Source organism: Chamaea fasciata, unplaced genomic scaffold (genome assembly GCF_029207755.1).
Source record: "Chamaea fasciata isolate MVZ Bird 193981 ecotype frontalis unplaced genomic scaffold, bChaFas1.0.hap1 SCAF_18, whole genome shotgun sequence".
Lineage (NCBI taxonomy): Eukaryota > Metazoa > Chordata > Aves > Passeriformes > Sylviidae > Chamaea > Chamaea fasciata.
Genome location: NW_027094103.1, coordinates 1294044 through 1321056, shown reverse-complemented (window position 1 = coordinate 1321056; position 27013 = coordinate 1294044). Strand labels below are relative to the sequence as shown.

Genomic DNA, 27013 nt, shown 5'->3' with positions numbered 1-27013 from the left:
AGGGAGTGCTCACCAGGGATAGAGAACCATGGGTAGGGTCCGGGTCAGGGTGTCCCCCAAAGCTGATACTGGTACAGCAAGTGGGGTGACACCCTTGCCTCCTGCCACCCTCCACCCCCATCCCAGGCCAAGAGAGGTGGGAGCCAAGGCTGCGCCTTTACACACTCGCTTTATTGACCCCTTTGTACAAAACTGCTTTTCCCGCTTTATTTTACAAACCCACCACCCGCCCTCGGGGAGGGCAGGGGGGCAGAGGGGACCCCACAACCAGGGAACACCTGGCTGCTGCTCACCCACCCCGTCTCACCTGCACTGGGGCCTGGGGGGAGGGTGGCAGTGGTGGGGTGAGCCCTGGCAGGGTAAACACTCCCCCTGAGCTGTGGGGAGCTTGGGGATGGGAGGGGATGGGATGGGGGGGCTTGAGCCCCAAAACTCGGCATCAAATCCCGCTGCCTCTAGCGCATCCTGCCTCGGTCCCTGTCCTGCCTGGGAGGAATAATAAATAGGCTCAGTGAGTAGGTAAGTTGGGTACTACATATAGGGCTACAGCTTGATATATCCTCACTAGATGAGAGGGGGGCGAGGGGTCCCCCGGCTCCTCGCGTACCCCCAGTGCCCTGCGCCAGGCCTAAGTGCTCGGGATCCGGGGCTGGGGCTGCCCGGCTGGCGCAGGGTGGGGGCTACACGAGGGACCCGGGGGGTGATGGGTCGAGGGGCTCTGGGACGGGGGAGAAGGGCCCGAGGGGCAGCCCAGCCCCCCAGTGTGGGGAGGGAGCTCGGGTGGCTCAGCCACCCCCTGCCCGGGGGCTCCCACCGCTCTTGGTGCCAGCACCCTGCGGGGTGGGCACCCAGCGCAGACCCACGGTGTCCCCTTTGGTCACCACACCTGGCCAAGCCCCACGGATGCCCAGAGAGGGCCACGCTGTTCTCACGGAGCCGCACAGCCCCCCTGTCCCATCCCTCCAGCTCAGAGCCCCCAGCGCCGGGTGCCAGGGGTCCCCCTCGGTGTCCTCGCGCCCGGGTCCGTGCACAGCCCCGCTGAGCCCGGCCGCCCGGGGTGTGGGCCGGGCCCTACAAGTACGTGTCCTCGCTCTCCCGGGAGCTCAGGCTCTCCTTGGACTGGTGGTGGGGGGAGACCTGGGGGTGCAGCAGCTCCCGGGTCGTGCCGGGCGCCCCGTTGCCCTCGGCCCCGGGGCCGTTGGCAGGACTGGCCGAGCCCTTTTCCCGGCTCTTCTCCTTGCTCTTGCGGGCCTTGGGCACGGGGGCGGGCCCGGGGGAGACGATGATGGAGGGCACGGGCTCCAGCGCCTTGCGCGGCGCGGGCTCCGCCTCGCTGATGGCCTTGGCGCCGTGCAGGCGCGGGGGGGACTTGCACTGCAGCTCCCCGTGCGTCTCCCGCCACTTCTTCAGCTGGATCAGGTGCTCCCGCTCGATCTGACGCTCCGTCACCGGCAGTTCGATGACCTGCGGGGACACTTGTGCCATCAGTGACAGTGCCGCCAGGGCTGGGTGTGGGATCCCCCTCAGGGCAGAGGACGGCGCTAACCAAGCTTTTAGGGGGCTGCTCCCCATGCTCTGCCCACCCAGGGACAGCCCAGTCTGGCAGCACTGGGCCCCCAAACCGTCCCCAGCACCTCACCTCCTGCACCAGGAAGGCCTCTTGCATGATTTTGGGGCTGAGGGCCCTCAGCCTCTCCATGGTCTCATACTGGCCCTGGCAGGATTTGAGCTTGTCCGAGGAGCCCAGGGTGTGTTTGAGCAGCACCAGGCCCACCCGGAAGATGATCTTCACTCCTGCAAGAGGTGATGTGAGGCAGTGAGTACCAGGCAGGACAGGGTGACACTGCTACCGTGTTCCTCAAATGCTGTGGGGCAGCAGATCCCAGTCCCACCAACAGTCAGGACATGCAAGAGGGTGAATTTGGGATGTACATGCCTCCTAACCTCCAGGAAAACAGCCCATCTCCACCCCAGGCATGTGGCTGCCCCAAACCTGCCCTGCTACAGGTCCCATGGCTGTGGGGAGTGCAGTCACCCCGGGAGGAGGAGGAGGATGGTGGGGAGCTCCTACCTTCACAGAAGAACATGTCCCAGACGCGCAGGACGGAGCTCCAGGGCAGCGTGCGGGAGAAGGCGCACATGAACCACTCCGTCATGTACAGGATGGGGTCGATCTTCTGCTTGCTCAGGTGCTTGTAGGCCACAGGGGAGACCTTGTGCAGCAGTGAGAAGAGGATCTGTCCATCCAGCTGGATGGCTTCCTGCAGGGACAAGGATCAGCACCCCAGTGAATACCCTAGCCCTGAGACCAGCCCCCAGTGCCTGGCCCCCGCAGGGGCAGCCAACCCTCTACATCTGATATGAGAGCACAGCTGTGCCCCATGGATGTGACACTGAGGCCCCCCAACCCTGAATGTGGAATGCTTCTGGGAACCACAGAACAACACAGTGACTCTAGGAATACCCAACAGCTCCCCAGACCCCTTCTTTCCCCTGGGTGAGGAGCTGGACAAGTTTTTGGCCTGGAGATGCAGAATCGTGGAATGGTTTGGGTTGGAAGGGACCTTAAAACTCATTCATTCCACTCCATTGCCATGTGGCACCTTCCACTATCCCAGGTTGCTCTGAGCCCTGTCTAACCTGGTCTGGAACACTCCAGGGATAGGGTGGCCACAACTGCCCTGAGCAACCTCTGCCAGGGCCTCATCACCCTCACAGGGAAGATTTTATTTCCAATATCCCACCCATCCCTGCCCTCTGGCAGTGGGAAGCCATTCCCTGTGTCCTGTCCCTCCAGCCCTTGTCCCCAGTCCCTCTCCAGCTCTCCTGGAGCCCCTTTAGGCCCTGGAAGGGGCTGAGCTCTCCCTGGAGCCTTCTGTTCTCCAGGTGAGCACCCTCAGCTCTCCCGGCCTGGCTCTGGAGCAGAGGGGCTCCAGCCCTCAGAGCAGCTCCATGGTTTCATGGCTGGCTCCAGCAGCTCCAGGTCCTTCCTATGCTGGGACCCCAGGGCTGGGGCAGCTCTGAGGTGGGGTCTCACCTGAGTGGGGCAGAGGGACAGAATCCCCCCTCCCCTGCTGTCCATGCTGGGGAATCAGCCCAGGACTTATGGCCAGGGCATGGCCAACCCTCACCAACCAGCATCCCTGAGTCCTTCTCCCCAGGGCTGCTCTTGATCCCTTCATCCCCAGCTTGGATTGATCCTGGGGGTTGCCCCAATCCAGGTGCAGGACCTTGCAGGTCCCTGCCACTGCTGAAAGCACCATGAGCCCTTTACTCACCAGTTTCTCGCTGTAGTAGCCAGGGAGGTACTTCTCACAGATCTGCACCAGGCACCAGAACGCTTGCTGCAAGCCAAGGGACAGCAGGTGAGCACCCAGAGGACATCCCTGCGGCTCCCTGGGACCCTCCCTGCTCCCAGGGACCACAGGAGAGGGTGAGAAGCAGCAGAGCTCCCCTGGGGCACTTTGACTGCCCTGAGCCGGGCACCCCCCAAAGGGCCCCCCACCCCCGAGGAGGTGCCAGTCTGTCCCCTGAGCCGCGTGCCCGTACCTCGGCTGGCATGTGCATGAGCAGGACGGCGGCGATGGGCGCCTGGGCCTGGCAGTAGCCCTCCTCCGGGCGGTACAGCGTGTACGCCTTCAGCACCCGGAACAGGTCCTGCTGCCTGCGGAGACACCCGGCACGCACAGCTGGGCACACCGCACGGCTGTGGCCTTCCCCGTGCATCCCAGGCACGAGCCTGCCTCAGTCCCAGGCAGGCATCCCTTTCCCACACAAACCCAGAGCTGTGGGAAGCTCTGCCCACAGAGAGCAGGTCCTGCGTGGATCTGGGAGGGGAGCCATGGAGACAAGCATCCGGCCCTGAGCGAGCCACAGACAGGCAGGGACCCAGCTGCAAGCACAGGGGCACAGATGCTCCCCAACACATTGGGAGCAGCATTTTCCTGGTGAAACAGAGGCCGCAGGCTGCCACCTGCCCCCTCTGCCCTCCTGCCATGGCAATTCCCACCCCACTGGGTGTCAGAGCTTGTCTGAGCCGTCCTGTTTTCAGTCAGTGCATGCTCTGTGACTGTGGGAATGTTGGAGGAATGGGGAGGACACTGGGGACATGAGTGAGGCTCCATGAGCTGGGATAGACAGTGGCCACCCCATCCATGGCTGCTGAGGGCTGGACACACAGTGGCTCCACATACCCATGGCCTCCACGTGAGACGAACATCTCATGGAAGGGGAACTGCCGATGGAGATCCCGCTCAATCACATCCAGCCACTTCGGATCTCCTGTGAGGAGGTCCAGTTCCTGGAGAGGGAAGACTGGGGTGAGCACCACCCTTGACACCCCCACAAGATGTCTGAGATCCCAACATACACCCAAGCCCGAGCAGGAGCCAGCCCAGCACTGTCCCCTCCCTGGTGGTGCAGGAGGGTCCCCGGCAGGACTCACATCAAACTTGCCCATGTTCTGCTCCAGTTTGACCTTGCTCCCAGAGAGGTACTGCCAGGCACGGCCCCGCAGCGAGGGCGGGATCCCCTTCTGGCACCGCAGCCGGATCTGCGGGACAGACACAGCCGTCACGGGAAAATCACGGAGCACTGGGAGACAAAGAGACTCCTGGGGCAAGGTGGGAGCCAGGCCAGCACCACAGCCACAGGCCGGTCCCCTGCTGCTTCTCAAAGAAGGAAAATTGTCCCTGAGCTCCTGGGATGCAGGAATGGCAGGCAAGGCTGCACCAGCAGCACGGGGGAGCTGCCAGAAGCCCAGCAGAGGCTTTGTGGCTTGCAAACAGCTTCCAACAAGCCTGGCACTGCCTCAAAGCCAGATCCTGCTGGGAGCTGGAAAAGCAAACATTGGAGCCAAGGTGGGAAGCAGGTGGCCCTGTCCACATGGGAAACACTGAGGACACAGTGGAGGCTCCCCAGCCCCCAGTCCAGCCCCCCACTCCCCCATGGCGACATGGAAAGCAGGGATGTGCACCCTGATGAGTGTCTCAGCCTTTCCACCTGCACATCCTGAGCAGAAGGGCAGGTCTGGTCCTATCTCCATGCATGGCCAGATCCTGAGGCCCCTGGGGCCAGCTCCATGCCCACAGTTTCCTGTGCCCCTGGTTTCCTTGGCACGGGGCACCAGCCAGGACCAAAGTCCAGGCGAGGCAGTTGGTGCCTACCCTGCGTGGGGAGCTGAGCCAGCTTAGCCCTGGTGCCACCTGCACCAGCAGGGACCAAAACAGAGCCCCCAAATCCCACTCCAACTCCTCATCACAGCAGGCAGCTCCAAATCACAGAATAATGGAATGGTTTGGGTTGGCAGGGACACTAAAGATCATCTCATTCTGTGGGCAGGGTCACCTCCCACTATCCCAGGCTGCTCCAAGTCCTAACTTCCAGGGATCCAGGGGCAGCCACAGCTGCTCTGGGCACCCTGTGCCAGGGCCTGCCCACCCTCCCAGGGAACAATTCCTGCCCAATATCCCATCCATCCCTGCCCTCTGGCAGTGGGAAGCCATTCCCTGTGTCCTGTCCCTCCATCCCTTGTCCCCAGTCCCTCTCCAGCTCTCCTGGAGCCCCTTTAGGCCCTGGCAGGGGCTCTGAGCTCTCCCTGGAGCCTTCTCCAGGTGAACAGCCCCAGGTCTCCCAACCAGGCTCCAGAGCAGAGGGGCTCCAGCCCTTGGAGCCTCCATGGCCTCCTGTGGACTTGCTCCAGCAACTCCACATCCTTGTGTTCTTCTCCCCACAGTCCTCAGCCAGGGCATGCAGCAAAGTGGGCCCCACAAGCCTGGTGCTTTCAGCACAGTCACCCCCTACAGTCCCCTGCAAAACCCCAGCACAGCCTCCACTCCTCATGTCCCTGCTCGGGTGGCACATGCCAACTGTGCCAGGGCTCTGAGAGCAGTGGCCAACAGCACCCAAATCTTCCCCAGGCCTCTCCTGCCTGCCCAGGGCTGTGTTTCACTGTTTGCTGGAGGAGCTGGGGAGCAGGTGGTTGTTTCCAAGCACAGTACCATCACCTCCCCAGGGGGTTTGCTGCTCCCTCACTGGTTGTTTACACGGTCCCTTTGTGCTGGCAGGAAACACAGCGGACGATGCCCAGGGCTGCTGTGGGCAGCTCCATGGCTGCTGAGAGCTCCCATTTCCAGCCAGCTCCCCTTCCTGCTGACTGAGCTGCCAGGAAGGAAACCGCCTCGCTGGGTTTTGGTTCAGCAGCCCCTGCAGCTAGCTGGGCCCAAGCAGCTCATCCCCTTGGTCCCACATGGGGTCCGGCCATCACACCGTGATCCCACTGTGATCTTCCAGGGACTGGGAGTGTATCTGGGCTGAGGGATGCTGAAAACAAGGTGAAGTCAGAGTGTTGCCCACGCTGGGAGAGCAGTGGGAGCTGCTCACCCACATGTCTGCCCTCCTTGCAGCACACGGGGCTGGCACGGCTCAGCACCATGAAGGATGTGGGATCAGGCTCCCCTGGGATCGGGGCCAGGGAGGGAGTTTTGGGATGCTGGAGTGGTGCAGGTGTGAGCTAGCCTGGCAGGAGCTGGCCCAGGGATCCCTGGGCTGCCTGCCAACCCTGGTGAGGCAGCCAGGAAAGTACTGGGGTTTTTCAGAGGCTCAGGGAGCTCCCCCAGAGCAGCAGGGACCTGCAGCAAGCAGGCTCCTGCCAGACCAAGGATAGTTGACAGCATCCAAGGCCAGGCCTGGCAGCCTTCCCTGAGCAGCCCCAGGGATCCAGTCACAGAGCACCATTCTGGAGCAGCCTCTCCAAAGCCCCAGGCATGGAGTTTTGCTGCAGGACAGACTATACAGCACATCAGCCCCATGGAGACCCCAGGAGGCTTGGACCAAGCACAAGGAAGCTGCTGTGGCAGGCGCAGGGCTGCTGGAGCACTCACCCCATCCTGGAGGGCACCCTGTGGCACACGGCCGGAGAGTGGCAGAAACTGCCCGTGGAACAAAGCGCCCGCCTGCCGTGGCCCAGAAAACTCTCACAATTCCTTTAAAAGCAGCCAAGAAACAGATGAGGGATTCCGGTGTTGTTCACCAGGCACTGAGTAGGGACAGCAATCTGGGCACACTGAGGGGTGCCAGGAGACTCTGCCAGCATGGGTAGGAGGAGAATGTCCTTTGGACACTCTCTGGCACTGCTGTCCCATGCCAGCAGCCTCACTGCTCCCAGCAGACACACAGCAGCAACCCCGGACTTGGTGCACTCCCACCTCATCTGCAGGCTCAGGGGATCAAGGAGCACCAGCAAACTAAGGCACGGAGCCAGCACACCAGGAGTCTCCCAGGGACCCCAGTTGGCAGACCAGTGTCACGCGCATCAGGCTCAAACATTTCCTACGTGGAGCTTTTTTTGGTCTGCAAGACACTCAGAACAGAAGTTTCCATGAGCAAACAATTCCCATAGCTGCCTGCAGGCAGCCAAAGAAGCCCTAGGAAGACTCTGGCCCGGCAGGGAAGAGTTGGAGGCAGAAGTGGGCTGGCTTGGGACCACTCAGCCCCCCCAAGCTCCAGTTTCCAAGGAGAATGAACAGCCCATTCAAGCCAACAGCATCATCCAAAGGCATACAGACTCTAGGGAGGGAAATCAGTCGCACCAGGCTGCCCCAAAGGGACACCGCTGTGCCTGGCTGCCACCTCCCAGAGGGGACACGGCTGTAACTTACCTTCTTGTGTTTCTTGGCCATCCACTTGTCCCAGTTGTTGAGCATATCCAGCCACTTGGACTCTCGCTGCCGGAGCACCTCCAAGGGCACCTCCTCCAGCCTGTGGGACCGGGAGGAAGAGGGTCAGTGGGTGCCTGGCCCTACGCATGGTGCTGAGCCCCCTGGCCTCCCGAACCCCCTGGGTGCCCCCCACGCCCAGGTGGCTGCACCCCTCAGGGCGCAGGGCTCAGGACATGCTCGGCAGCTCCGGTGTTTCGGCAGCTGCCGGAAGCACTCGCCACCCGTGAGTGAAGTCACTGCACCAGCACAGCAGCTCAAACCTCTCCGGAGCAGCCTGCACTGCACACACCACGTGCTGCAGCATCCCCAGGGACATGGCAGGAAGGTGAGGGATGAGCGAGATCAGATCCCTGTGGCAGGGGCTGGCTGCACACGGAAAGCCGGGGCCATAAGCATCATGTCATCCACACAGCTCCGGCCACACTGTGCTCCCAATGCCTGGCACTGCTCCAGGCCCGGCACCGAGCCCGGAGCAGGGTCCTTTAGGAGGGAGGGGAATGTTTTCCAGAAACGGCTCAGCCTAGCCAGGGAATCCGATTTAACCCTGCTGAGGCAGGGGGGATGCTGCTGCAATGCTGAAGCCGGCACCACGGCCTCCAACCCCCATGGTACCACATCAGTGCAGAGATGGGTGACAGGCAGCTCGGGCAGGCCCAGGCAGGGACACCCAAGGAGAGCAGAGACTCCTTCAAGCCATCAGTGCAGACTCAATGCCTTCCCAGGCTCTGCTCCACACTGTCCCGTGGCCACGCCAATCTCAGGAGGAGTCAGATCCTTCCTGAGGACCCGAGGACAGTGGCCTGACACTGAGCATCCTCCAGCAGCCAGCCCCACTACAGGACATGCAGGCCCTGCCTCCTCTCTCCACATTCTGAGCCGGAAAGCGAGCGGCACGGCGAGTCCAGGGCTGCATCCAGCTGGCAGCAGTGCCCTGAGCCCTGCCCAGCCCTTCCCCGCCGAGTCCCACCCACCGCAGCGGGTCGGATGGGGCGAGCGCGATTGTTCTGAGAGCAAACCTGCTTCCAAAGGATCTGCTCTGCTTGGCTCCCCACCCTCCCCAGCACGGCCAGGCATGGCCGGCAGCTCCCCAGCCCGGCACGGGGATGGAGGCAGCGCTGGCCTCCAGCCGGGGCTCCGCGAGGCGTGGGAAGCTCGGGAGCGCGGGACGCTGGATACAGGAGCTGGCTGTGGGCCGGCTGGAGCCCTGCCAGCACAGACTGGAAGCTGCTCCCAGCTGATGGCTGCTTGGCAGCGGGCACGGAGCGAGGACCGGCTGCACTGCATATGGCCCAGGCGGGAGGGTGGGGGCACTCCAGGCGGGGAAGTGACAGGATGCTCTGTGCCAGGAATGCGCTCCTCTGCATCCACACTGCAGGTGACATCCCCACAGCTCGGCCCTTTGCAGCGCCCTCAGACCCTCCATGGATGCTGGGATACCCTGCGTGCCCCTCCTGTGCTTTCCCTCCCAGCAGGGCAATCCCAACTCTGCCAGCCACAGCAGGAGGTCACGTATTCCCCTTCATCAGCTCCTGGACAGACAGTGAGCCAATAAACCCCTTGAGCAGGACACGATTGGGCCCCAGCACATCTGTGGGGTGCTGCAGGTGGCTCAGTCCCCAGTGACTGCAGCCACCACACTGTCAGCACCCTTGGGAGCAGCCACCGGCCTCCAGCACCACGACCTTCATCCGGAGTTGCTGCTGCTCGCTGCAGGCCCAGGGACACCCACCCCAGGGACAGCCACAGGAATGAGAGCCAGGACAAGTATCCCCTAAATGTGGTGTGTGGCCAGGACAGGGTGCAGCGCCATGGGAAGGAGAGGTCACACCACTCCCACAGTGCCGAGGAACAAGGTCTATCACCCGGAGTGATGCACCTTGCCCAGCGCCAACATTCCAACCTCCGGCACCTTTTCACCCCACAGACCCACCCAGGAACACCCACAGGCAATGGGGGATGAACACTCTGCTCCTCATAGACAGGGAAACTGAGGCACAGCCGGTACCAGAGCACCCAGGTTGGAAAAAGCCAGGGAGCCCGCCCCAGGCGATGTCCCAGCAGGAGAGGAGCTGGCTGCCACGCGCTGTCCCCACTGCCATCCCGACTTTCTCTGGGCGTTGCTGTGAAAGCAGGGCCAGGAAGGCAAACACCAAACACGCTGCCGAACCAGCTTGACAGCAACAGCACATTCCTAGGTGTCAGCACCGCCCCGGGGCCCAGCGCCTCGGGTTAGCCTCACTTCCTCCACGGGTTTCCTCTGTGGAGTCGGAGACCACGGCACCTTTGCCGGCACTACCAACAAGGAGCCCTTGGCACGACACCACGGCCTGGCCTCCTTGGCTCGACAGAGGCCAAAAGTCCACTAGAATCAGCGCCTGGAGCTGACCAGACACTGACCTCGGTGTGCTGGCAGCTTCCGGATCCCAAATGGTGTGGACACCACTTCCCAGCCATTCCCCCTCTTCAGAGGAAGATGGGAGAGCTGGAACAGCTTTTAGGGCTCTTCACTGAGCCATCAAAACATCATGGAATGGTTTGGGGTGGAAGGCATCTTAAAGCTCATCCAGTGCCACTCCCTGCCATGGGCAGGGACACCTTCCACTGTCCCAGGCTGCTCCAAGCCCCAATGTCCAACCTGGCCTTGGACACTGCCAGGGATCCAGGGGCAGCCACAGCTGCTCTGGGCACCCTGTGCCAGGGCCTCAGCACCCTCACAGGAAACGATTACTCCCCAACATCTCATCCATCCCTGGCCTCTGGCAGAAGGAAACCATTTCTCCTTATCCCGTCACTCCAGGTCCTTATCCAAAGTCAGGAGTCCAGCTTCCCTTGCAGCCCCTTGAGGCACTGGAAGGGGCTTTAAGCTCTGCTCGGAGCCTTCTCTTCTTCAGGCTGAACACCCGCAGGTCTCCCATCCTTACTCCCTTGTTCACATCCCGGCCGCAGCGGCCTCCGCCGCGGGCACGAACGATGGCTGACCCCGGTCCCGGGCGGCCCCGCGCCCATCCCGGGGGCGGCGGAGACGAACCCCCCGGGGCGGGGAGAGCCGCGGCCGGCCCGGCCCAGCCCCAGGCCCGGCCCTGCGGGGGCCGAGCGGCCGGAGCGGACTGGGCCGGGCCCGGGGCGGCTCCTCTGCGCCTCGGTGCCCCAGTCCCCCCCGGCCCGCCACGGCCACGGCCCCGGCCCCGGCCCCGGCCCCCCCCCACGGCCCCCACTCACGTCCCCTCGGCGCCGCGGCTGCCCACGATGAAGCCGAACTTATCGACGCGCCGCTCCTCGGGGCCGCCGCCGTTGATCTCGGAGTCGGAGCCGAGCGAACTAAGCTCATCGCCGCCAGGGTCGGCGAGGCTCTCGCGGGTGCCCGCCAGGCTGCGCCCGCCGGGCGAGCTGGGCCCGCCGCCCCCGCGGCTCTTGGCCATGGCGGCGCCTCAGCGGCGGCGCGGCCGCTCCGCCATGCCGGGACACGGCGGCGGCCACGCCCCGCCCCGGCCCCGCCCCCTCATCACAGCCATTGGGAGGGAGCGGAGACTCGGCCAATCAGCCTCCAGGATTGCGGAAAGGAGAGTCCGCCCCCAGAGCTGATTGGTCGAGAGAACGGGGAGAGCTGTCCGTCAAGCGCCGGCGGGTGCCGGTGAGGGGCGGGGCTCCGTGCGCCGGCAGTGGGGCAGCGCTGGGGTGGGAGGGACTGGGACCAGTAGGAGACGTAACGGGATGGACTGGGACCAGTAGGAGACGTAACGGGATGGACTGGGACCAGTAGGAGACGTAACGGGATGGACTGGGACCAGTACGAGACGTAACGGGATGGACTGGGACCAGTAGGAGACATAACGGGATGGACTGGGACCAGTACGAGATAGAAAGGGGCTGTACTAGGTTCTGCATGAGACATAACGAGCTGTACTGGGACCAGTACGGGGCACAACACGCTGTATGTACTGGGTTCTGTATGAGATACAACACAGCTGTTCTGGGATGTGGATGAGATAAAATAGGACTGTCCTGGGACCAGTGTGAGATAAAATGGGCTATACCGGGACCAGTATGGGCCATAGCAGAACTGTACTGGGGACCTTCATAAGGGGGCTGTAGCGGGACCAGACTGAGCCACAGTGGGGCTGTGCTGAGGCTGTACTGGGATGGCACTGGCATTCCAGGAAGGCTGGATACTGGGACTGCAGGAGGGTTGTGCTGGGAAGCACTGGGGCACACACCAGCACAGGGCAGTGGTGGGATTTGTTTCCCTCTCCAAAGCCGTCCCTGCCGTGCAGATCCCACAGCCAGACCACTGCAGCATCACCCCAAAGTCCCCATCCACAGCACCTCAGACAGGTAAAACCAGCCTGGCTCTCCCAAAAATAAACACCAAAGGATCTGCAGGAGCCTGGGATGTGCTAGGACCTGTCCCAGGTAAAGCCTTCCAGGGGCAGGTCCATCCCACCTCCAGACACTTCTCGAGAGCCCAGCTCTCCATTTCCTCCCTCTTACAGCACAGAACAGGGGGTTGGTTATTGGAAGGATCCCTCTCAAGGTGGTACCGTGCCAAAGGAAGAGGGAATGAGGCTCCTTGAAATCAGCAACTCAACCTATTTCCAGATTTTTCTGGCAGCCGAGCCCTGTCAGTCCTTGCCACTGAAGTGGAAGGCTCCGATGGCACTTGTTTTGTACCAGATCTCCACACACACAGTCTGTTGCAGCATTCAGCCCTTGGATTTAGATGGAAACAGGCTGGCAAGACTCCATGCAAGTGATTTCCAGGGGGAAGTTTTCTTGCTGGAGTGTCAGTAAAGGGGCTTGGCTGAAAATGTTACTGAGGGAATAGAGGGAGCAGCTCCCACTGGGAAGCTCCGTGGGCACCACGCTCCGAGCACAGCGGCAGGAGGAACACAGGGTGACCTTCAGCACAGCCCAGCACAGGCGGGCCCGGCCCCGGATACAAACACAACTTCTCCATTTCTTGGCAGTTTTTTTCTATCCGCTCTGGAAAACCCCGCTCACTGCCTGTTTTCTCCAGGACTGTACCTATTGTCTGGTTTTGAAGAGTAAAGGGAAGTGATTATCCCGCCTTCCTGCAGGGCAGGAGCACCCTGCATCCACCATCCAGCCACACACTCTGGATTCCTGAAGCAGGGAGGGGAGCAGACTGTGACAGGGACACGTGGAGACCTGTCAGACAACAGCTGGACACTGTGGCCAGGGAACACTGACCACCTGGGCTGGGCCAGTGCCAGCCACCTTCCCCACAGCTACAGGGCTTCCTCAGGATCCCAGGGGAGCACACCAGAGGCAGGAGGATGCCGGCTCTTCCCTCCTGCTTCATCCCTCTCTCCCCTCCTACGTATGGAATAAGGTAAACAGGATGTTCATACACTGCCTGACCATGACTAAAAATAAATATAATAATAAATCTATGGCTTTGGGTTACCCAAAGAAACCAGAGGTACCCAAATCCCAGACACCTGCCTCTTCTCCTGGGCACCTAATTCCATGGATTAATTTTGCAGTGTTGTGTTTCTATCAAACTCTGACTGAAGGCACAGGAATCATCTGTTTTCCAGACCCAGATGCTCTCCAGGACCAAGAGATTCCAGCTGCAGGATATAATTGTAAATCACATTTTCCAATAAAATTCTTGCTAAGTTCAGAGTATTTTTCATCCCCCTCTCACAAACAGACATAAGCATTCCTTCAGGAATGACTGAGGAGCACCAGGGAAACTTGAACAAGTCCCTTTTCTTGTAGCTTTTCCCAGAAAATAAGAGGATTTCCTATTGTAAACTGCTTAATTACAAATCCTGATGGTATTTCCCCATCTGAGCACTACGAAACCAGGCACATCTCCATGAAAAACCCCAAATCCAAGCAAGGAGAGTTGCATGTTTATTAAAACAAAACACATTCTGTCCGGAGCAGACCCAGACCTCCTTTATCACAGGAACAGCAACACAAACTCATGCCAAGGGAGGAAAAACCTTCAAGTCAGGGTCAGTACAAGATCCAAGACAGCGAAAGAACAAGAACAAGGGGGTTAATAAGTGTGTGGAGGAGAAGTTTTCAATTAGCAGAAGGTTAAATAAAGCAGTGAGTGCTGAGGGCAGACAGATGATGCTCCTGGCCACTATAAATCCCTCAAAGATGGATCTAAACTAAGCTGGGCATGACCTTGATGATGTCTTTTCCCGAGGGGATTCAAGGGAGAGCCTGCACTCTAGCAAAGCATTGATCATTACAGACTACTCACTACACTGACACATTTCTCCTCTCTTATCAGTGGGGGTCAGAGTCTCTGTTCAAACTACTGCTGGGGGCAGTGGATGCAGCCACAAAAGGCCAGAATGGAAATAGGATTGGGAGGGCTGGGGTTACAACATGGACATGTTACGTCTCAGGCCTCCAAATCTCCTATTTCTTCCTGCCTCCTCTCTCTTTGAGGGCCAGGTGAATCAGAGAGCCACTTGTCATGTTGTAATAAGCCAGGGAGTTGGAATCCTTGATGAATATGCCCTGAGGGGGGAAGAAAAGAAAAAAAAACATGAAAGAGCAGTCAGAGCACAAACCTCAGTGCTGGCTTCCCACAGAATCCCACCCAGATCCCAACCCATGTGGCTGTACGCTTGGAGCACGGCAATGACAGAACACTGCAGGCTTTGAAGACTCCAGAGAGATTCCAGTGTCCAAGATGGACACTGGAGGTGGGTACAGAATCCTGGAATGGTTTGGGTTGGAAGGGACCCTAAAGATCCCCCCATTCCACCCCCCTTGCCATGGGCAGGGACACTTTTAACTAGACCAGCCAGTATTGACAATGTGGCTCCTACAACACACAGATAAAGAGTCACCACAAGGGGAGTTCTTCAGGCTCCACTCTCCCCCCACCTTTTTTTTTTTTTTTTTTTTTTTCCTTTAAAAATAATCAGCTCAGCTCCCTTTCTCATTAAGGGTTAACACAGGATCTGCCCACAGATGAACTCTGAGGAGATAAGTGCACAAAGTTCACTGCTTAGGCAGCAGGTTGTGCCTGCCTGGGCACATGCATGACTGGAAATAAGTCATTAAAAAGGAACGGGGCCTTTCTCACAGCTCTAGCTTCAGGAGGAAGAGAGAGAACACAGAGTGAGCTCTTCCCTTCCCCGTTCTGAAGAAAGCCTTCCCCGAGCTGCCAGGGTTCCAAAGCATGCTCGCCCACCTCCCGGAGCACACAGCAGAGCTGTGGGAGCAGGCTGCTGCAGTTAAATGTCAAAACCCCCCAAACTCTAATAAAACAAGAGGCTGATTTCAGACAAAGCCTGAGGACTCATCTGCAGCAGCAACAATGTGAAAATGCACTGATTTAATCACCTACTAAAAGCCTGTCCTGCTGGAACAGAGGGCAGTTCTGTCACAGCTGTGCTGTGCAGGCAGGAAAAACATTCCCTTTGCTCTTCCAGTATGTCATTGTGTATTAAACTATACATTATAATTTTTCTTTGTAAAAAGGTCGTGTGAGAGAACGCACTGAAGAAACAACCAGCACTTGAAGGGCTTATACCCACCTCGTACTGCAGCTTCTGCTTCCCAGCTGGCATCCCTGTGGCCTCGTGGATCTTAACCTTTATTACAGACACCTGGGAAGATCAAAGGGCTCCTTCAGTGCTTTTGTCCCAGTCCTGCTCCCCAGCCACGTGGAGCTGCAGCGTGGGGAGCAGGCTGAGCTCCCAGCTGCTGCGCTGCTCTCACAGGCAGCACACGGAGCAGAGCAGGGCAGGAGGATGAGGTACGTGCCTGGTCTGAGAGGGGCAGGGTGAACACCAGCACTTGGCCATTCAGCTTCCATTCCGTCTTGTCCTGCATGTTGGGAACCTGGACCTTGACCGTGACCGGGCCCTGTGGGAAAACACAGATAAAGTCTCTCAGGGCTGTGATAACACAGCACCAGATGAAGTATTTATTTCCATATCTTGGCTCCTCAGTAAACACACTGAAATGTGTTTACCAGTTACTCCTCTGCTCTGACAATAAAACATTTAGCTGGATTTCTCTTCCTTTTGTGTACCATCTATCGAGCACCACGTGCACTGACAGTCTCACAGGGTGAAGGTGTGAAGCACTGGACAGGAGACAGCTTCTCTGTGCACATGAAATCACAGATTGGTTTGAGCTGGAAAGGACCCTAAAGTCCATCCAGTCCCACCCCCTGCCATGGGCAGGGACACCTCCCACCATCCCAGGCTGCTCCAAGCCCTGTCCAACCTGGTCTTGGACACTTCCAAGGACAGGGCAGCCACAGCTTCTCCGGGCACACTGTGCCAGGGCCTCTCCACCCTCACAGAGAAAAATTCCTTCCCAGTATCCTATCTAAATTTCCTCTTTTACTTAAAATATTCCCACAAAAACCATACAGCCCTTCCTAAGGATTTAAAACTCCTCCTGTGACACAGGCACTCCTCAGGAAGGAACTGAGGCTCACATTTAGCTCACCTTGCTATGGAATACACCACATCACCCTACTATCATGTTGGCCTTGATACTCTGATCTCTTTGCATCTTCAGCTTAGCCCTCCTCTCCTTAAAAGATCATTAGCAACTTCAGTTCTTCTCTGCATTATAACCTACCTCCCACTGCCCTGAATTACAGAAGAGCACTATCCCACTCTGTGTAGCTCTTCCCAATGAGAGACAAAGGAGTTTGGTTTGCTCAGGAACGACAAAAGTAAGGAGATACTTCAGGAAGTCTCCTTCTTGCTGGGTATTTTTGCCCCTCTGTGCTTTACAGCCCCTTTGGAGCTGCAGTGGAGCAGCCCAGGACTCTGACCCACACATGTACCTTGTTCCTGCGCAAAAATTCCTCCTCTGGAATCAGGCTGTCCTCACTCTTCAGTTTCTTGGAGACTGGCTCATCCTCCATGGGTGGTGGGGGGTGAACAGGAGGCATCGGCGCCGGGGACGGGACCGGAGCCACGGGAGGAGCAGGGACAAAGGCTGGAATGGATGGGGGACACACAACACAACCCACAGTCACCCCTGAGTGCACAGCAAACACCCCCTCACAACAAAAACGCTTTGAGCAGAGCAGCACAAGCTGAAAATAAATGCCACAATACATGGAGGAAGTTACAACCAACAGCAACATGCAAACTTCAAACATTCAGAGAGCTCTTATATTGGGAAGCATTCCAGGAAGAGATAACAAGGCATGAGAGCTTCCTGCAGATCTTGCAAAAAAAAGAACATGCTCTCAGTTTGGCAGGCAGCGGTGCCAGCTCCTCCAGTTAGGGAAGAAAAGAAGATGAAAAAAAGGAAGAATTGCTTCTTACATCATGGTTTTTAACTTCAAAGCACCTAATGAGGAAAAGGGCCAGCAAACAGCTTTTCCTCCAGCAGCAGCAGCTTCTGTAAAGAGCTGCAACACCCACTGAGGTGCTGGCAGCTTCTCTTTACCCTGCATTCTTAATTCTCACCCAGGCAGGCTCCTGGGGCCACAGGATTCCCTGCATTTCATGGTGCAGGAAGAGCCTTGAGCCCAAAAACACGACTAGACGAGCCATACCAAACACCCCCAAACTCTTAACACCACAGCTGAGGGCCTGCAGTCCCAGTTACACACCAGTAGCAGGGCACAGAAGGAAAAAGACTCCAAGAAGTCCACTATGAAAGAATTATCCGACAATTCCCCAGGAAAAGCTGAAGTCACTGACCTGTGGGGACTATCATGGGGGGCGGGCGAGGGCTCATGATGGGGGGAGCAGAGGGGGGCATGGGCACCACGTTGATCCGTGGGGTGTGGATTATGGGAGGCATGGGGGTGGCGATGACGGATCCCGGGGGCAGCCGGACCACCGAAGTCATGGGGGGACGAGGCATGACCGGAACTGCAGAAACCACGGCGGCACGGACAGGAGGAGGCATCTGGGGAGAGAAGGGGAATTTCCTTAGCGGGAATGCCTAGGGCTGGCCACAATCCCAACTAAAATAACAAGGAAACACAGAACCACGTGCTCTGCTGCCCAAAGACTCGCAGGGAGCCCTAGTGGCCCCACCACATGGGCAACCCAAGCTGCTCTGGACAGGTACAAAAGCCTGATTAACAGATTAAAGGAGTCCTCCTTCCCTCCCCACTTTGGGATCAGACCTCCAAGCACTTAGTTCCTTTGCTAAATTGCTGTTTGGGACTCACAGCAGATCCCTTCGGGCTGCTTTTGTCCAGCATCACTCTACACCAACAGCAGCCCTCGGCCATCCCTTTCTTAGCCATATTCTCTGCCTCTAAGATCCCGCTGCCCAGTTGATCCCAGTCTTTTTGATACCTCTAAGGTAAAAACTCCACCCAAGTACTGTATTCCATTTTTAACAGCAAGTTCAATAAGGTTCTTCTAGTATTTCCAAACTACGCTTAACCCACAAACTTCCCACAAAATTCTCTTCCATGCCAGCACCCTTGCAGGACCCCCCAAGAGGACCCCTCCTAATTAACTACAGCCCCAGTAATTGGCTTCTGAGAGCCCAAACACTCACAGTGGGTGGACGAGGTACAGATGTGATGGGCTGGGCACTGGCAGGGGGGTTGGAAGCTGAGGAAGGAGGGGGTGGCTGGGGTATCTCATTAGGTTTGCTGGGCCCAATCTTCTCCTTGCTGTCATCCTCTGGCACCAGTCCCTTGGCCTTGTGGATGGCTTCAATTTGCTCTTGCAGAGTGATGTTGGCCTGAGCAGCCTGCTGTGTGCGGGCCATGCTGCCCGAGTGGCCATCCCAGGTCACCTGAGAGAGTAAAATGTATCAGATTAACCCAGCCTGGCCAGACTGCAAAGAAATCCAGAGAGCAGCTTGAGAGAAAGAAAAAAAAATTCAAGACTCACGTCTCTGAGCATTCACAATGCTACAGGGACCTATAATAAAAAAAACCCCAACCAATCAAACAAAAACTCCCAAATTCTACTCTACCTTTTCTTCTGGTTTCTGGATCTCTTCTTCACCAATCTTTTTACCAATGGCAGTCTCTTCTACACCAAAGATATCAGTACGACGCTCTGCCAGCTGCTTCAGGCTGCTCTCAATATCCAAACCTGAGGAAAAAAGAGCAATTCTTACCTGAAGCAATATAACCAAGCCTCTTACTGATGTTTCTATTACTTGATACCTAGTGTCTGAGTGATGGTCTTTTTACACAGAATATTCTGAGCTGGAAGGGCTCACAGGGGCCATCGAAGTCCAACTCCTGTCCCCTTTGGTTTTTTTGGAAAGATACTGGCCAGCAACAGCTGACAAATATACCCATCTCATTATCACAGAAAGGGCACCATACAGAGTTACATTTCAGAACGTCCTGATCAGTGGGGCAGTGAGGGGCTGTGCAATCCATGCTCAAGCTGACCTGGGGCATAGACCTCGTCATCGCTCTGCTTCTCCCGGATGGATCGATCCCGCTGCTCCAGCCACCGTGGATCCAGGAGCCCAATCCTCATGTGCTCCTGCATTTTACTGGCGGGAATCTTTTCTCCAGTGATGGGAGACACGAGGTACTCATCCGGAGCCGGGGCGGGTGGTAATGGTTTTGAGGCTAGGAGAACAAAACCACAGTGTTGGTTCAGTCTAGAAACAAATGGTTTGGGATTCTTCAGGAAGAAATAAAGGTGGTTTTTCAGTTTGATTTACCTTTGGGATCGTAATCTTTCCGCACAATGACCTGATCTGGTGTGGGAGGGAGTGGGGGTGGCATCGGGGTTTCTGGAGGAGGAGGAACCTTCTGACCTTCATCTTCATCATCTGACCCCTTATTGAAAAGGAAACAAAAATCATAACCAAGCTCCAGTGGTCAAATTCCTTTGAGAGAGACATAAAATCCTACAGTGTCGGAAGAACGACTATGCAGCTTCAAAGCAAGGGAGCTGTTCTGGACACCTATGGCATAGTGGTTCCTCTGGACCATGATTCAGAAATTCAACAGCCCCAGAAAGGAAGCAAATATTCCTCAGCTTCCACATTACAGCAGCCTTGCACACAGGGGCTTACAGTTAACCACATTCTTGTTCCCTGTTACCAAAAAAACAGGTTACAGTGGGCAGAGCCTAAGATGAGTCATCTTTCAGGCCTTCAGACTCTGGGCACAAAAAAAAAGTCTGGAAGACTGAAAACCACAGAAATATCAAATCCACACCACTGGGTGCCAAAATTACTGGATTTCTCTCTTAGAACTTGTATTGTCATGGAAAACATTGGTAAAAACAGCCATATTCCAGCAGTAACAGGTTGTTTGGAGATTTCAGCAAAGGGAAATTTCATTTCCTCAAAAAACTGAAGAACTATTTACAGTGAAAGTGGGACCATCATAAACCACATGAACTTCAGGGAACAAAATCCTATTGTCCAGTTACCTCATCCATATCCTGCACTTGTGTGTCCTGATCCAGCTGGGCTGGAGGCTCATCTGTTTTCTCTTGCTTTTCATCTTCCTCATCTGATTCCACCTCCATCTCCACCTCCTCACTTTCCCCAAACTTCTCGTAACGCTCCTGGATCAGGATTCGAGCTCCCAGCTCTTCTGGAGTGGTGGGAGGAGGGAAATTCCCTACAACGCAGAAAACAGAGCTCCCGTTTCTCTATCCCATTTCATTACTCAACGCACACTGACAGAAATACCATTCTTGAACAAAAAGCAGTGGCAACAAAATCCTTGGCAGCCAGAGGATATGGAAGGGAATGGATGGAGTCTATACAAACACTAACATGATATATGAAGATAAAGTGACTTATAAATGGAAGTACTACTAGAAAGTGGGACAAACTCTGCTGTCCTGGTGGAAGTGGAAAAGTGGCCACTACTACAGTCCTAGACTTCCTTCAAGGAGAACATCAGTGACTCCAGAAAGACACGACAGCCCTGCAAAATGTCAGTGTAAGGCTCTTTCCTTCAACTCTGAAGGATAAAAGGCTGTGAACCCAAATTTCTGTCTAAAAATGGCACTTCAGGACACATTTACAGCACAAAGGGGACAGCTCCATAGAGGTGACAACATTTAACATCAGTACCTTGTTCGTTGGGCTGGAAGTCAACTGTTTCCACAACCACAAAATCGTGCCAGTCAATCTGGGCATAAGCAACACGCTCCTTCTCCTTCTCCTCCTCTTCCTTCTTTCTCTCTCGCTCCTGGAACTTGGCCCACTCCACTCTGTAATAGACCTGCAGGAGCAGACAGAGCACTGTCAGACAGGGAACAGCACAGTCATTGCACTGTTGGGTTTGCAAATGAAAGGAAGAACAGCTGGAGTAGTGTCAGGTTAAAGATCAGGAAAGGTTCTTCCCCCAGAGGGTGCTGGCACTGCCCAGGCTCCCCAGGGAATGGGCACGGCCCCGAGGCTGCCAGAGCTCCAGGAGCCTTTGGACAGCGCTGCCAGGGATGGCCTGGGTGGGATTGTTGGGGTGTCCTGGGCAGGGACAGGAGTTGGGCTGAATGGTGGGATCCTTCCCACTCAGGATATTCCAGGATTCCACTTTGTAGGCACCTGGAAATGGGGTTGTGCAGTATCTCTGTGCTGCCCCAAACTACTCCCAATATGAACACCAGCTGCCATTTAAAGCAACTTTGAGCCCCCTGTACTCAAGTGACACATCCATTTTATTCTCTATTTGCTGCCAACAAGCCAAGAACACACAAAGAAAAAAAATTTCAAAACATAACCAAAATGCTTCAGCATTTTTACAAATTTTTTCTAAATACCTGATCCAGGACTTCCTTGGGATTTTCAGCCTCCTTCTTGAGCTTGAGGAGCAAGCCCTTCGGTGGGATCAAGATCTGAAACACATTTTACATGACAGTTGGTGACAATTATTTGTGCCAAAACCTCTCTCAGAGCAATTATTCTCTTTCCACACTGCTAAAAAAGCCAGCAGACCCCCAGGGCTACATCCCATTAATTCTACTGCAGCTCTCTCACTATTTACTGCTCATCCCTGCACTTCAAAATATTCACTTGTGGGCTTCCAATTACCCTCCGGATCAAAAAGAAACAAATTTTAACTGAGATTACAATAGTGCATTCGGGTAATGGCTCACTGTATTCAGTACAATATCCACTCTAGTAGGATTTAAAGGATGGATTCCTGCACCTGTATTTCCAGCCTGGTTGGTTTGTGGGGCTTCATCAGCCCTGCAAATCCATTCCTGCTGTGGAAATCACTCTGCCTGGAGTACCTTTGTGTACTGCTCCACCAGCTTGGTGAAATAGTTGAACAGGCTGTGCTGGGGGCGAAGGAAATCAAACTGGTAATTCCTCTGCTCCTTCTGCATGAGCTGGGTGAGGAACTGCCTCCCGTTGCGGGCCACGAACTGCGCCGTGAGCTTCACCACGTCCAGGTCGAAGGCCGAGATGGACGGAGGGTCCGCGATGAACTCGAACTCGGGCGGGGGCTCCTTGGGAACCACAGTCTCCTGGATCACCTGGGCCTGCACCTGCAGGGAGAACAGACACAGCTCAGGCACTTCCTGCAAGGAACGGTCACCAAACACTCAGCAGAGTCTTTGTTTGCCTCCAGCTGCTGCGGGAAAGCAATGCCAGTTGCCATTCTGGCAGGTGCAAGGATGAGAAACCATCAGGTATAACTTAATACTATTAAACATGTTGCTCCAACAGCAAAGAGATCTGGAAAGTATCAGAACTTTGCTATAGCCCTCCCAGGGCCACCAACACCACAGTGTGGCTGCTGGCTGTGCCCAGGATAGAAAAGCCCTGGATTCACTCCATGCCCTTTTCCCACCTAGTATGTTTAAAGGCACAGCTGAACAAGGTGAGCAGCATTTTGTAGCGCATGTTTTAAAGGGGAGATCGATCCTTCTGGGAGGAAATGTTTCTACAAAACAGTGCATGCAACAAGGCCAAACAGAACTCCAAGAGATTCCCAAGGCTTGCCTCTGTCACATCCAGTCCAAGGGATCCCTAGTGTAAGTACTCTTCAGTCAATATAAAGCTAAACTTAACTGAAATGGACCAATAAAACTGTATATTGGCACTTTCAAACAACTCTGAGTTACGAGCACTTGAGAGATGCATATCTGCATCAAAACAAAGCCCCAGACACTCAACTCCAAGCCTGTCACTGCTGGCATTTTGACAAATGTATCACTAACTGCTCCTTTTTGACTTTTGAGCTTCCTTCCTTCTCAACCCCAAGCTGTGACACCACTCCAAAGTGGCCAAATTCTTCCCCAAAGTGATGAAAAGGAACGCTCACCTTCTGTGGGAGCTGCTGCTGGGCACTCTGCTGCTGCTGCATGACCTTGGGGATGGCGGCCGAGGGCTCCTGGGCTTTGCCCTCCTTGAACTCACTGACCTTGTGCCGGTAGTAGGCATGGTAAGGGTCGTTTGGGTTCAGGAAGTTGAACTTGGGGTTATTTATTTCATTCTGACGAATTCGGGCTTCAAATTCTGGACCATTTCTGAGAAGCAGCAAGAAAAATTGTTTAGGTCATCAACTCATGTGTAAATGTCTCCTTCAGACTAGGACGTGTTGAGGTATCTGCCCCTTGGAACATCATTTTCTCTCTCACGTGGGAGGAGTTTCTCTCTCAGCAGCTCACACCCAGCTGGACACACACAGATATCCCCCTAACTTTGTCTTTAATGTGAATATTAAAAATTCACACACACACACACACACACACACACACACACAAGAGTTCCACAGTCACATCTGTCTGCACTCACAGGTCATTTCCACCACTGACTGAAGTTTACAGTTATGAAGCATGAAGTTTAAAAGTTACTTACTACATCAATTTTATCTGCTCTATTAACAAGTTTTCAAGACTAATTTCAGTTCCAGAACAATTATAAAAGGAAAAAAAGCAGGTAACCATGAGCCTGAGCAGGGGCTGACCAGCCCAGAGTGCTGCATTTAGGAGCCCCAGTCCAGGTAACACCCCCTCCTCCCACCTAAAGCACGAGCCAGTTATTTCAGGGCAGTGTAAGAAAATTCCCAGCTGCCACAGGGTGTTCCTCTTCATATTCTCTGGATATCTCCCAGTCTCATTTGAACATTCCACCTCCTCCAAAAGAGGAGGTCTCTACAATCCCAAAGGATAAACACAGTCCCGTCCTTATGCTCAGAAGCAGCCAACACTCCTTGGCAGCACTTTAGAGATGAGTTACACAATAAGGGTTTGAGTGGAGCAACATTTAGTAATTCTCTGAAACCAAGACCCACCACATCTTAGCACTAAAACACAGCCATGACTCCTGTACCAAGGCTTCCTTTGCACCTGGAATTTGGTTTCCCCTTCAGATGGTTCAGAACAGGCCCTGTCACTCAGTTATTGCAGCATCCACTGCACATCTGAACAAGGACTTCATTTACTTACTACCGGTTTCTCTAGCAAAGGGTGTCTTACACCCTCTTCACTAGAATATTGTTGTTTCTTTTCCAGTCTCACTGGTACAGCCTCAATCCTTAAAATCCTTCATGCAAAATGACAAAACTGGGACCTTCCTCAGCTTCAGGAGCTGCACTGAACAGCAGAAGCATGAAAATCCCAGGAAAAAGAGACAGTACCAGTGTCACTTACCTGGCTACAAAGCTGGCGGTCTTGTCCACAATATTCCTGACCTCGGGAGGAGGGTAAATAATTCCCACCACAGGCTTGGCTGGTGCTGCCTCCTCTTTAGGCTCCTCTTCTGGCTGTAATAAAGACTTGTTTCATTACAAAAGGTGAAGGGGTGTCAGGATTAGGCATTCCAAACACAATCCCAATGGCTCACAGGAACATTTATCCATGCTCCTCCTCAGCCCCTCAACCACTGAATTGGTTGAACAATCTGGATGACCCATCCCACCAATTCCTTGGTTTCTCAGGGTGACACACAACATTTTCTGCCTCTCGGGGGCACCTGCTGCAGGGGCAGAGGCAGCAGGACAACAAGGAAGGTGCCTCAATGGGAACTAGAACAGTTTTTACTCTATCAGCCTCGACCCCAAGGATGTTTTTAGATGCTGAGCCAAGAGGCTCTAGTAACATTTCCAGGAATAATTCGTCATTCCTCGCTAGGTGTGGAAGTTCTGCATGTTTCTAGGGGCCTGTGGGACCTGATTTATTAACTCCACATTAAATAAACCACAGCTTTTAATGCCATTGTAGTTACAACAGAAGCTGTTCTGAAGAGAAAATCTCCAACAGAGTGTTCTTCTCACTCATGTTACAGGAGGATCCAAACAAAAATCCCAGAACCCTCCCTGTGGATGGCTCTGTATTCCAGTAAAACCAGAAGTTGTTTATGCAGGATTCTGAAGATGCTGTTTCTCTTTCCTCACCAAGGAGCCTACAAGAAAAGGTGTTATAAACCAGCACAGATCTGCTGGAAATGTTTATTATCCTAACAATGACAGTCAGGGATAACTTAAAATCCAGGTAAAGCTCCCAGCTCTGCCAAATCCATGGAGAATCAGAGCCAGAAAATGTTCTCAGGTCAAACTGATCCCTGGCAGTGTCCAAGGACAGGCTGGACAAGGCTTGGAGCACCCTGGGCCAGTGGAAGGTGACCGTGCCCACGGCAGGGGCGGAGTGAGACGGGTTTAATGTCCCTTCCAATGAAAACCATTCCATAAAACACAACCCCCATAAAGTGTGTTATGAGAAAGGCACCATGAACACTTTTAGGCTTTATTCCCACTCCCTCAGAACATCATCCTGAGGAGCTGAAGGATGAGGCAACATCACACTTGAGATGTTTTATTTAACAGTGATGCCGAGTTGCCTTGGTAACATCTGTGCATGAAAGTCACGGGGTTTTGGGGGGGAAATCACAATTTCCCAAGGTTCTCAGTGAGATCAGCTCCCTGTCACCTCCAGGAGTGCTGATGGTGCTGTGTGAGAGTCAGGACAGCAGCCCCAGCTCTGCAGGAGCTCTATTCCCATCTCTGGAGGGTTGCAAAGAACACGAATATGGCCAAGAGAGAAAGGATCGGGGAGAGTACTGGGATGCAGCAGTACTGAAACTGCCCTCAGACTTATAAGCCTTCCACACATTATTCCTGGAGCCAGGGTGGCTCCCACAACTCCTGGCAACCCCCCACACTCCCTGGAATCAGAGCCCTGGGGCACTGCCAGGGGAGGGCTCGGCTGCTGCCCAGCCCCAGCAGGAATCCTGGAATGGTTTGGGTGGGAAGGAAACCTAAAGCTCATCTCATCCCAACCCCTGCCATGGGCAGGAACACCTTCCACTATGCCAGGCTCCTGGCCTTGGACACTGCCAGGGATCCAGGGGCAGCCACAGCTGCTCTGGGCACCCTGTGCCAGGGCCTGCCCACCCTCCCAGGGAACAATTCCTGTCCAATATCCCATCCATCCCTGCCCTCCGGCAGTGGGAAGCCATTCCCTGTGTCCTGTCCCTCCAGCCCTTGTCCCCAGTCCCTCTCCAGCTCTCCTGGAGCCCCTTTAGGCGCTGGAAGGGGCTCTGAGCTCTCCCTGGAGCCTTCTGTTCTCCAGGTGAGCACCCCCAGCTCTCCCAGCCTGGCTCCAGAGCAGAGGGGCTCCAGCCCTTGGATTGTCTCCATGTCCTCCTCTGGACTCTCTCCAGCAGCTCCAGGTCCCTCCTGTGCTGGGCCCCAGGGCTGGGGCAGCTCTGCAGGTGGGGTCTCACCTGGGCGGGCACAAGGGGTCAGTGCCGAGCACCGGACGAAACAACAGCTCCCCCCAGCCCAGCCCGGTCCGTGAGGGCCACACTCCCAAACCCCGCGGTTCGCGCCATTCCTCCCCTCCCTCCCCGCCCCCCCTCCCCAGCCCGCACCGGTTTGCTCTCGGCAGGGGGCGCGGGCTGCGCCGGAGGCACAGCCTGCACGGGTCCGGCGGGCATGGCGCTGCCGGGGCCGGGCGATCCGCGCCGGGCGGGGCCGATCGAGGGGCGGGCGAGGCTCGGTCCGGACCAGCCGCGGCGCCGGCACCGACTGGGGCGAAATGGCGGCGGCGGGCGTAGCGCCGCGCGTGCGCGCCGGAAGTGACGCAAGGCCCGAGGACGCAGGCGTGGATTGCCGGGAAGCGGCTGGGCACGGGGGCGCCGGCGCCCGCTGTGGGATGTACCATTAGCGCCCCCCGGGGGGGGGGGGGGGCCCAAAGCAGGAATGCGCCACTGCGGCGCGGGGGGGTGTGGTTGCCGCGGCGACGGCGCTGGGACGCCGAGGCCGAGCACAGGCCCCGCGCCCGGCGCTTTTTCTCCGCGGTTGCTGCTGATTCCTCCGATCCCGCCGGTTCCCTCCGGTTCCCCAGCACTGCTGCAGACCGCCGGGCCCGGGGGGTTCCGTGGCGGCCGCTCTCCAGCAGCCTGTCCCCGCAGGG

At 56.1% G+C, this 27013-nt stretch overlaps 2 protein-coding genes across 2 annotated transcripts; both read right to left on the bottom strand.

Moving 5' to 3' along the window:
* Positions 1-150: 150 nt before the first annotated feature.
* On the bottom strand, positions 151-11211 carry TBC1D10A (TBC1 domain family member 10A). Its single transcript, XM_066199795.1, has 9 exons — positions 10938-11211; positions 7659-7758; positions 4445-4552; positions 4194-4300; positions 3550-3664; positions 3279-3344; positions 2072-2261; positions 1640-1794; positions 151-1464 (listed from the first exon to the last, which is right to left on the bottom strand). Exons 1-9 carry the CDS (start codon positions 11135-11137, stop codon positions 1072-1074), a joined length of 1434 nt encoding a protein of 477 aa, XP_066055892.1. The 5' UTR covers positions 11138-11211; the 3' UTR covers positions 151-1071.
* Positions 11212-13585: 2374 nt separating this feature from the next.
* SF3A1 (splicing factor 3a subunit 1) lies at positions 13586-26640 on the bottom strand. Its single transcript, XM_066199620.1, has 16 exons — positions 26469-26640; positions 24251-24363; positions 22921-23125; positions 21884-22141; positions 21410-21484; positions 20721-20871; positions 20066-20259; positions 19347-19464; positions 19066-19251; positions 18636-18757; positions 18210-18452; positions 17393-17603; positions 16522-16676; positions 15480-15581; positions 15251-15322; positions 13586-14222 (listed from the first exon to the last, which is right to left on the bottom strand). The coding sequence occupies exons 1-16, from the start codon at positions 26532-26534 to the stop codon at positions 14121-14123; spliced, it is 2373 nt and encodes a 790-aa protein (XP_066055717.1). The 5' UTR covers positions 26535-26640; the 3' UTR covers positions 13586-14120.
* Positions 26641-27013: the final 373 nt, after the last annotated feature.

Coding starts and splice junctions, on each gene's coding strand:
- TBC1D10A (XM_066199795.1), bottom strand. CDS start 11,137: ATGGCCAAGAGCCGCGGGGGCGGCGGGCCCAGCTCGCCCGGCGGGCGC. Junction 7,759..10,937: donor AGCCGCGGCGCCGAGGGGAC/GTGAGTGGGGGC, acceptor CCGGTCCCACAG/GCTGGAGGAGGTGCCCTTGG. Junction 2,262..3,278: donor GCTACTACAGCGAGAAACTG/GTGAGTAAAGGG, acceptor TTGTCCCTGCAG/GAAGCCATCCAGCTGGATGG.
- SF3A1 (XM_066199620.1), bottom strand. CDS start 26,534: ATGCCCGCCGGACCCGTGCAGGCTGTGCCTCCGGCGCAGCCCGCGCCC. Junction 24,364..26,468: donor CCCCTGCCGAGAGCAAACCG/GTGCGGGCTGGG, acceptor TCTTTATTACAG/CCAGAAGAGGAGCCTAAAGA. Junction 16,677..17,392: donor CCCCATGATAGTCCCCACAG/GTCAGTGACTTC, acceptor CATCCATTCCAG/CCTTTGTCCCTGCTCCTCCC.